The sequence below is a fragment of the Humulus lupulus genome, chromosome 1 (genome assembly GCF_963169125.1).
Source record: "Humulus lupulus chromosome 1, drHumLupu1.1, whole genome shotgun sequence".
NCBI lineage: Eukaryota > Viridiplantae > Streptophyta > Magnoliopsida > Rosales > Cannabaceae > Humulus > Humulus lupulus.
The window spans coordinates 48896760-48906995 of NC_084793.1; the positions used below are offsets into that span (position 1 = coordinate 48896760).

At 36.1% G+C, this 10236-nt stretch overlaps 1 protein-coding gene and 1 non-coding gene across 2 annotated transcripts; one reads left to right on the forward strand and one right to left on the reverse strand.

The window, feature by feature from the left end:
- Nucleotides 1-990: 990 nt before the first annotated feature.
- Nucleotides 991-1097, reverse strand: LOC133813188 (small nucleolar RNA R71). The gene has a single exon (XR_009884226.1). It is a non-coding gene; the product is annotated as a small nucleolar RNA R71 (small nucleolar RNA).
- Nucleotides 1098-1227: 130 nt separating this feature from the next.
- On the forward strand, nt 1228-9894 carry LOC133814549 (uncharacterized). Its single transcript, XM_062247497.1, has 3 exons — nt 1228-1983; nt 2227-2672; nt 9603-9894. The coding sequence occupies exons 1-3, from the start codon at nt 1228-1230 to the stop codon at nt 9892-9894; spliced, it is 1494 nt and encodes a 497-aa protein (XP_062103481.1).
- The last annotated feature ends 342 nt before the right edge of the window (nt 9895-10236 follow it).

Genomic DNA, 10236 nt, shown 5'->3' on the forward strand with positions numbered 1-10236 from the left:
GCTTCCTATTGTTTGAATTGACCATAGAAATATAGGGAATTCACATTAGGTTGAGTTTTCTATTTCCTAACTCGAATAGTTAACACTTTTGCATGCCTATCATTTCAGTGAGAAGAGTTTCAGTAGTAATTGTAGTAAATAATAATAGAGTGGGCAATTTTCATTTATTTATGTTTCTTGTTTTCAAATTTCACAAATCCAATTTTTGTTAGCCAAATAGAAACTAGAAATAAATTATTTGGTAATTGATAAACCAGTCTTCGTGGGACAATACTCGTTCTTATCGAGATTTATTAAAAAATTTGATTACGTATACTTGCGTAGCTATAAAATCCGCAACAAGTTTTTGGCGCCGTTGCCGGAGACTGATTTATATTAATATCAATACAATTAATTGTTATTCTAATTTGGTTTTTCTATGTTAATTATTTCTAAATGATGTGTTTGAGAATCTTAATTTCAGGTGCCAATTGGTATATGCGACGTCAAGGGACTGACAATCTTTTGCCCATTAATACTGAAATTGAGAGGACTTGTAGACAGAATAGAAAGCAGAAATGGTTAGCAGAGATGGCCCAACATCAGGGCAATATGTTGAATGGGGACCCTGCTGAGCCAACAGTTCACACACTCAGAGACTATGTACTTCCTACTGTTACTGGAGTAAAATCATGCATCCAATCGCCGACATTTGTAGCCAATAATTTTGAAATTAAGCCGGCGATTCTGTAAATGGTCCAGTCTACTGTCCAGTTTGGTGGACTCCTTACTCAGGATCCCAATACACACATATCCAATTTCCTGGAGTTGTGTGGAACTTTTAAATACAATGGGTTCACTGATGATGCCATTAGACTGAGATTGTTCCCGTTCTCACTGCTGGATAGAGCTAAAAGTTGGTTGAACTCTCTTCAAGCCAATTCAATCACTACATGGGAGGCTTTAGCTCTGAAATTTCTTGCTAAATTTTTCCCTCCATCCAAGGCTGCAAAGTTAAGAGAAGAAATTAATAACTTTTCTCAATTTGATGGAGAGTCTCTTTATGATGTATGGGAGATGATTAAGGAGGTTTTGATGAAGTGTCCTCATCATGGGATTGAAAAATAGATGCTAGTCCATAATTTTTACAATATTTTGTGTGGGACGACTCGCACCATTATTGACGTTGCAGCAGGTGGTGCTTTCATGAGCAAGAGTGCTAATGAGGCATGTGAATTGCTTGAAGAAATGGCCATGAATAACTATCAATGGCCTAGTGAACGGGATAAACATAAGAAGGTAGTTGGTATGCATGAGTTGGATGCTATTAACGCTCTTACTGCTCAGGTTGCATCATTGATCAAGCAACTACAACAAAATTCTATGTCCACTCAAGTCATGCAAATCCAAGCAGTTTGTCATAATTGTGGTGGTCCTCACCCATTTAAGCAGTGCATGGTAGTTGAGATGAACAAATCCATTCCTGTGGAACAGGTGAATATGATGGGAAATTTCAACAGACAAGCTAATAATCCATTCTCCAACCCGTTCAATCAAGGGTGGAGAAATCAGCCTAATTTTGCATGGAGAAATAATTATGGTCATCAACAAATTCAGCAGGCTATGCTTCAATCTCCACCCCAGGCACCGTTACAACCACCGGTACTACCTGTTGCTCAAGAGAAGACAAATGAGTTACAAGCTTCATTGTTAACTCTGACCAACTCTCAATCTCAATTTATGACAGAAACTCGCTTATCCGTCAGGAATCTTGAGATGCAAGTTGGTCAGTTAGTAAATATGTTACAAAGTAGGCCTCAAGGAAATTTTCCAAGTAATACAAAGGTGAATCCTAAAGAACAGTGCAATGCAATCTCTTTGAGGAGTGGGAAGAAGTTAGAAGAGCCAGTCAAGAAGTCTATACCTGCACCAAAAGTTGATGTTGAGAATGAGGGTAAGGTAGAAGAAGAGGTTATTGAAGATCTTGAGATGAAGCAGTCACCAGTGAGTTATGAGCACCACATCAAGATTCCATATACTTAGCGACTTCAAAAGAAGACACTTGAGAAGCAATTTTTGAAGTTTCTAGAATTTTTTCGAAAACTTCACATTAACATACATTTTGCTGAGGCACTTGAACAAATGCCAAGTTATGTGAAGTTTATGAAGGAAATATTGTCAAAGAAAAATAAGTTGGAGGATTATGAGACAGTGGCGCTTACTGAGGAGTGCAGTGCTATTTTGCAGAAGAAACTACCTCCAAAGCTTAAAGATCCGGGTAGTTTCGCAATTCCTTGCTCAATAGGAGATACTATTATGACCAAGGCCTTATGTGATTTAGAGGCTAGTGTAAATTTGATGCCCTTATCTATTTTTCGGAAGCTGAAATTAGGATATGCTCGCCCCACTACTGTGTCCTTACAAATGGCAGATCGCTCTATTAAGAAACCTCATGGAGTAATTGAGGATGTCTTAGTTAAAGTTGGTAAATTTATCTTCCCTGCTGATTTTATTATTCTAGATATGGAGGAAGATGCAAACATTCCCATTATTTTGGGAAGACCATTCTTAGCCACAGGGAGAGCACTAATTGATGTACAAATGGGGGAGTTGAAGTTGCGAGTGCAGAATGAAGAGGTAACATTTGATGTTTTTGGAGCAACTGATATTCCACTTGTTGTAGAATGGATGTGGTATGTAGTGGTGGTAGTAATTTGGAAACCACCAAGAGAAATACCAATGCTGAAATTAGTAGTCGAGCACTTCGTCATTGTTTGAAATGATTCTATAGTGGGAAGGCTCGAAGGCTACATGAGCGATGGAAGGCTTTGATGATTAGTGTAACGTGCTAAACTCCATGGCCGTTACGGTATGCCTTATAAACAGTGTTAAACTTTCTAATTGAGTCATTTGGCCAAAATCGTGTAACTAAGTATGATTAGCGATTTAGGGATTAAAATTTTTGGTTAAGATATAACGTTTCATTAAAACGTTTATTGTATACATTGGGATCCCAAAAGTATAATTTAAAGGTTTATTACAACAAAATATTTACAACCAGCCGATCTAAGTGGCAAAACAAGGTTTAACTCTAGTTCCTCTTTCAACCCTCGGCCGTGGCGGTCGAGTAGCCGCATATGTACACATCATCACCTAAGCTCTCCAACACAAGGATGGTCCAACTTTCTTTTGCCTTTGCCTGGACCTCATAGCACCCATGAGCCAAAGCCCAGCAAGAAAACTCAATATGCTCATGAACAGTAATAACATGTCATCAAATCATTAGGCACACGCCTAGCAAATATAGCCCTATTCAAGTAGGCAAATAAGTTTATGTAATGATGGGTATCTAGGATAAGGAATCCTGCCCTTCTGAGTGGATGACTATCAAGTCAATCCTAATCAGATAAGTGATTTAACACTGGTGGCTCCGGTAACCTTACTGGGCTTATAGCCCTAAATAAAAGAGTGACAGTTGTACAAGTCACTAAGGTGGGTTCTGTTCCCTTTATCCATGTGATGATAGGATCACCGAGGCTTTGCAAATAATTGATCCTTTCACTAGCTTATCAAGATAGGTGTTTGATGAACCAGTCACCAATATAACCTACCGCATGACCATAGAGTCACAACCATGGGATTCTACTCCCTAGCCACGTGACAAATTGTCACCTAGGCCTTTGGCCCTAGCTTTGAGTAACTAGTCCTAGACTAGTCAAGCGCTTATAATTTTCATCGACCTTAGGGTCGGTCCAGCATCAATGCTCCCAGAGTCATTCAATGCAGATATCGATTCGATCTAATCTTTTATCGTCCCTGCATTCATGACGCTTATGTCGTTTTCAGCTCTTAGGTTAGTGATGTGCGACCAGTGTCGTCCCTGACTAGTCAGTGCCATTCACAAGTAAGCAATGCTACCAAACATATATCATATGTCAAATATCTGAATATAGGGCATTAATCATGCTTACTTAACAATTGCTAGCATAATTAGGATCATGCATAAACACAGAGTCACAAGCTCTGAACAATCTCATATTCAATATTCATAGCATGCCCTAATCACATGTTTCTCGTGCAACACATGCATCACATTTAATCATTTGACATGCCTCAACAATAACCATGCATGTCACATTTAACATTCAACATGCATCAAGAATAACCATGCATGCCATATACATAGGGTGCAGTTTTCTTACCTTTGGTCCAAGCATAGGTTACCAATAAACGAGCCACAAGCACGATCCTGATTCCAAGCCTCTAGTGATAACCTAGTCACAACCATGAACAGTGATCCAATTAGTTCAAGTTCTAAAACCAATCCCGGAACCAAGACCTAGCCTCTGAGACATCCAATCCCACTAAATCGGGTAGTAGGAATGATCCTGAGGCCTAAGGTTTGAGTTCCCAAGCTTAAAACATCATTTCGGTCATAAATACCCTCAAGCATCGCGGCCCTAACTCACTGAGCCGCGGCCCCCAGCAAAAATAGAGGCATCAGGGGCAAGCACCATGGCGCCCCACACCTAGTGCTGCGGCCCCCAGAGCTCACAAAACCCTTCCACCTGCTTCATCGAGCTTGGGCCACGGCCCAACGTCGGACCAGCCATTTTTCCCCGATTTTAACCTTTTAAAACCTCCCAAAAACATATCCAAACATCCCCAAACTCAAAAATCAAAGTTCCCAAACACCCCATCATCCAAAACCAACAAAACCCAATCCTCAAATCTAACAAAAACTCATCAAAACACAAAGTCCAAATTCAAACTTAAAAACTTAAAACATGAAACTTGAATTACCTCTGATTGAGTTATTTCCAATTAAATCCTTCGGCTAATAAGCTTCTAATCTTCCCTAGGATCGCTATGCCTCGATCCTCGCTTGAATCTGAGTCCTAGAACTCAAGTTACCTTCGAAAATGCGATCGAAAGACGAAAATGGAACTTTGAGGGAGAGAGAACTTACTGAACTTCTTTTTATTTCTTAAAATGTTACTTCAAGCTTAAGTAGCCTCAAACTAATCCTAACGCTCGGGGTCCCGAAAACACTCCCAGGGGAAAAATAGTCAAAACCTCCAAAATTTCCCCCTGATCTTACTAACTCCCAATTTATCATCAAATTCTTATTCCTATTACCCAATAACCCGATAATGCTCTAAATACCCCTTGACTCACTCCGAGTCAAGAATAAATCCTGTTGTGACTTTCCCACTAGCTTACCTCCTAGGATCGTTTCGTGCTGAGTAACTCTGGCATAACCAAATAATAATAAAGCACCACACACATATCACATATATGCCAAATATGCCCGAAATTGCCAAAATATGAAAATCACCCACTTACTCAGAAATGGGTTAAAAGACATATTTAATACACCTAAACATGCATATTATCATTTAATAACACAATAAATCAATTATGGCCCTCCCGGCCTCCTAATCAAGGTTCTAAACCTTATTAGGAAATTACAATTAGCAACATCAAAAGATGAGTTTTTGCTTATGACACTGGCTCTAAAGGATGAGCGGGGTGGACTTGAACCAAGTTGAAGTTTAATGAAGGAAGTGAGCGTCCAGCTGGAGACGTTAAATAAAGTGCTTTTTTGGGAGGCGACCCAATGTTATTTTTAATTCGAGTTTTTATGAGTTTGTAATTTTTATTTTCTTTTAAACTCTTTTTAATTTTGGTTCTTAGGCTTAGATTTTATTTTCAGTAATTTTTAGTTTAGTTTGTAATTTTTTAATCGTGAAATACATGAAAAAAAAAAAGAAGAAGAAAAACATAAAAAACAAATCTTTATTTTGACCTGCAACGCTTGGGACAAACTGAACTTTCCAATCACCTCCTCTGCCACCTCCATTTTGATGATGTTTAGCTAGACTGCTGGTAAGTTTTCTCTCCTTTTCTTTTTATGTCACATTGGGGACAATGCGTCAATCAAGTTTGGGGGAGGAGTCTTATTATTTTGTGTGTTTGTGCCATGTTGTTAGTTTGTGTTTGTTGTTGTTTGAGTTTTATCTTAGTTAAATGTTGTGTTGTGTTTGTATGAATCAAGTTGTCAATGCTAGCCTATGATATGGAAGAAAATGTCGTGCAAATTTTCAAAAAAAATTATCAATTGAATCTGTGTGCTTGGATAGACTGCATTGGTAGTTTGTTTCGATTCATAAAAAAAATTGAATGTTTAACCATGATTGAAAAAATCTTTGTAATTTGAATTTGAATGTATGCATTGTTAAAAAAAATTGGCTTGTGGTTTGATGAATGAATGAATCTAGAACTTGCTTGTTTATCATTTGAGATAAAATCTTAGATGAGATATGCTTAGGAAAGTGATTTAGGAAATTTCTTGGAACGTTTGAGCCTTTCAAGCCAACCCAAAAGTAATTTTTCATTGTTACCCTTGTTGAGCCTAAAATTATCCTCTTTGTTGCTTGACACCAATTGTGAGCCAAATAGATATTTTGTTAGTTTTTATTCCTTTACCAAATTACTATGAGCATATGGATAAATATTGGGGAATGAATTGTAATGGGATGTGATTTGTTTTGTAATTTGGTGTATTGTAATTAAGAGTAAAAATGTTGAGAATTGAAAAAAAATATACAAAAAAAAAAAATTTGAAAATCCAAGCTACACTCTTGTTATGCTTTCACAAAAACAAGTTTGGGGGAGTTGAGTTTGAATAAAAATAATGATCAAGTGAAATAAGTGTTTCTCAACCTTTTCTTGGGTTCATATGGGGTTTTCTTTGGGTGAATTGTTGGTTTGTAAGTTCATATGCTTATGGTAATTTGGAGCCTAAATGATATATATCTACCCATTGCCTAAGCCTATTGTTATGAGCCTAAAGTCCTAGTGATTCTTGACCATATTTTTTCTACATTAGTAGAGAGTGGTGAACAATGTAGGCACATGGATCAATGGTTTGATGGGTTGATGGTGAGTTTTTGGCATGCATACATAGATTCTATTATTGAGTCATTTTTGTGGTTATGGTTGAATAGGAATTTTTGGATTGAATCAGGTTGTCGGTGTGGTTTAACTGAAATTTTGGATTGTTTCTACAAATCGGGATTTTGGACTTTTGTGTGAGATTTTCTGACATTAAGGCTAATTCAGTGTTGTTGACTTGATTCATGAGTTTGTGTCGTCTGTTTTTTTTTTAGTTTTCTAGTTTTGTGAGTTTAGTGTGAGTCTTTACTGCAGGGCGAGTAAATGTTAAGTTTGGGGGAATTTGTTAGGTTCATTTTAGGTTTGTTTTAGAGATTGTGTTTATGTTATGTTTTTAGTTATTTAGGATTGTTTAGTGCATATTTATGCTTGTTTTCTTCTTGTTTCAGGTTTTAATTGTCAAGTGCATAATATGGAGTGAAAGGAAAAGAAACATGTTAAATATGATGAATGAGATGGATTTAGTGTTGATTGTGGAGTTTCAAGACATTATGTGTGGAAAATACTATATTGAAGATGCTCAACACACGTCGTTTATGCTCTATAACGCAAGTCTGAGACTTCAAGATGCCTTTTGACCATGATTTCTTCACTTTCTGAAAACACTTCTATAAATAGAAGTTGTATAATTTTCTCTTAGCTTTCCATATCTTTTTGAATCATTCAATTCGGAGTTATATCTTATGAGTTATGATCAAAATATGATGAGATGATGTTGCAGGCTGTTCGAGACGAGTTCAATTTTATTCTGTATAAAGTAGCGCCCCAGCGCTATTATACAGCGCCCCAACACTATTGAGAAACAGAGAGCATGATTTAATGCAGGTTGTAGCGCCTAGGCGCTACATTTCAGCACCTTAGCGCTAGGGTCCATACGAAAACGAAATTTAGGGGAATTTTCAGGTGCAATTTTGTCTTTTCAAGCAAAAATTAATTAGGGTCTATAAAAGCTTCCTTAATGATGTTTTTAAGAAGGGGGGAGATCAGATTATGCAAGGAGGAGGCTAGAGAAGAAATAGAAACCTAGAGTTCTTTTTCCTTATCTTTTGATTTAGACTATGTTAAATTCTATGTTTATGTTTGATTTAGTCATGTTTATGAACTAAATTTCTGTTTAGGTTTTCTAATTGACTCTCTTGAAACTCTATTATGATTTAATGCATTTATATATTTCTTCTTCATCTGAAATCTATTCAATTTGTGTTTATTGTGTATGTGATTGACTGCGCTCCTTTTACATACGATTTATGAATTTGAATCAAAATCTGAAAAGTGAGATTTAAATATGTTAAAATTGAATAGACATATATTTCAATTTAGAACGAGAGTATCAAATTGGTTTATGTGATTTAGGGCTGTATTCATTGCTTCCTATTGTTTGAATTGACCATAGAAATATAGGGAATTCACATTAGGTCGAGTTTTCTGTTTCTTAACTTGAATAGTTAACACTTTTGCATGCCGATTGTTTCAGTGAGAAGAGTTTCAGTAGTAATTGCATTAAATAATAATAGAGTGGATAGTAGAGAAGATTAGGATTCCTAATTGTTTCATAGTGAATTGAATCCTTGTGTTCTTGTTATTATTTGATTTCTGCAATTTCCATTTATTTATGTTTTCTTGTTTTCAAATTTCACAAATCCATTTTTTGTTAGCCAAATAGAAACTAGAAATTAATTATTTTGTAATTGATAAATCAGTCTTCGTGGGACGATACTCGTTCTTATCGAGATTTATTACAAATTGCAATTACGTATACTTGCGTAGCTATAAAATCTGCAACACTCCTTATAGTATAGTTGTGCAGATCAAGGTAATTAAATAGATAGAATGGTCGGTGGCGAGTTGGGCCTAGATAGTTGTTGGTGTATTCGTGAGGGCCATATAGCTGCTGGAAAGATCTAAGGTTCATGTTTTCGTTTATTTATTAGCATTTTTATTTCTTTAATTAAAGGGTGCTATATTTGTAGTTTAAAGATGTCTTTTATTGTAAAACTAGGATCCCCTCTACGTTATGTTATTTTTCAATAAAAGGGCAACATTTATGTTTTATGTTTCAAAGCTAGTTCTCGGTATTATGTAAGATAAAATTAGGGTGTTACATAGTCTTACCGAAAAAATCGTGAAGAACAAAAATCATGTGCATTACGACAGAAGTCAAGACATCAAACATCTCGTAGAAGAATGATTATTATAAGAGAATATTGGGTAAGTATAATTGATATTACAGTTTAAATAATGGTTGATATTATCGCACAATAAATTTAATTATCTTGTACGTTGTATAAAAAAGAACGAGGTATTCAAAATCTGGAGCGGTATGAAGTTTGGGTTAGATTGCATGAAAATAATAAAGTTCATGTGACAGACTTGGACTGACAGATTGCTAATAAGATAGTAAGTGTTCTAAAGTATTATAACATATTGGTTTTATTTATATAAAATAATTTGACCAAACAATTTCTTGAATAGGGGGAACTCAAAGAAAAATTGAGTCATGGTGAAATTACAGCTAAGGGTGGGGATGACATATTGACTCAAGTGTTAGGGACACCGGAGCACTTAGGTCGTGTTCGGGCTGACATGTAGGATACTTCTTAATATTTGTGTTCTTTTAAGAATTATTTAGCTTGATTTATTGATTGAATTGGTTGGTTATTTTGTAGGTTCACTGCGAAAATGTCCAAAATCTGTGAAAAAACACTAAGAAAAATGACTGCAAAAGAGGAGAGTACTAGGCTAAAAGTTGAGATTGAAGAGCTAAACATACATAAATCTACATCAGAAGGGGAACTAGCTCAAAATGAGGAATACAATGGGGAAAATGATGATGGGGACTACTATGATGAAAGTCAATACTATGAGAATCCAAACGATAATGAAGGGCAAAACTATGAGACTCCAAATGATGAAGTCTATCATCCTGCCCCCTATAATGCATATGATCCTTTTCATTAAGTCTATCCACCAGTCCCCCAAATCGCAGAAGATCCTTTTCATAAAGTCTATCCACATGTCCCCCATACCAAAGATTATCCTTTTGATGAAGTCTATCGATTTGTCCCCCAAACTGAAGAGGAATTATTTGATGAAGTCTATCGACCTATCCCCTAAACCGCAGATGATCCTTTTGATGAAGATGATTGATAAGCGTACAAAATATACGCTTATTTATAACCTTTTCAGATTGATTTGGTTGTTTTTCTCAAGAGAAAGTTTCTATTTAATCTGTTTGGTGAACTTGTGCAGTGTGTCGTTATAATTCTGCTTTGTTCGAGAATGTTGATAAATATTTGTTTG

What these genes read in the sequence shown, in the direction of transcription:
- LOC133814549 (XM_062247497.1), top strand. Translation starts at nt 1,228, where the DNA reads ATGGCCATGAATAACTATCAATGGCCTAGTGAACGGGATAAACATAAG. An exon ending in TTGAGATGAAGCAGTCACCA is followed by an intron (nt 1,984 to 2,226) that starts GTGAGTTATGAG and finishes GCTATTTTGCAG; the next exon opens with AAGAAACTACCTCCAAAGCT. An exon ending in CTTGTTGTAGAATGGATGTG is followed by an intron (nt 2,673 to 9,602) that starts GTATGTAGTGGT and finishes GTTATTTTGTAG; the next exon opens with GTTCACTGCGAAAATGTCCA.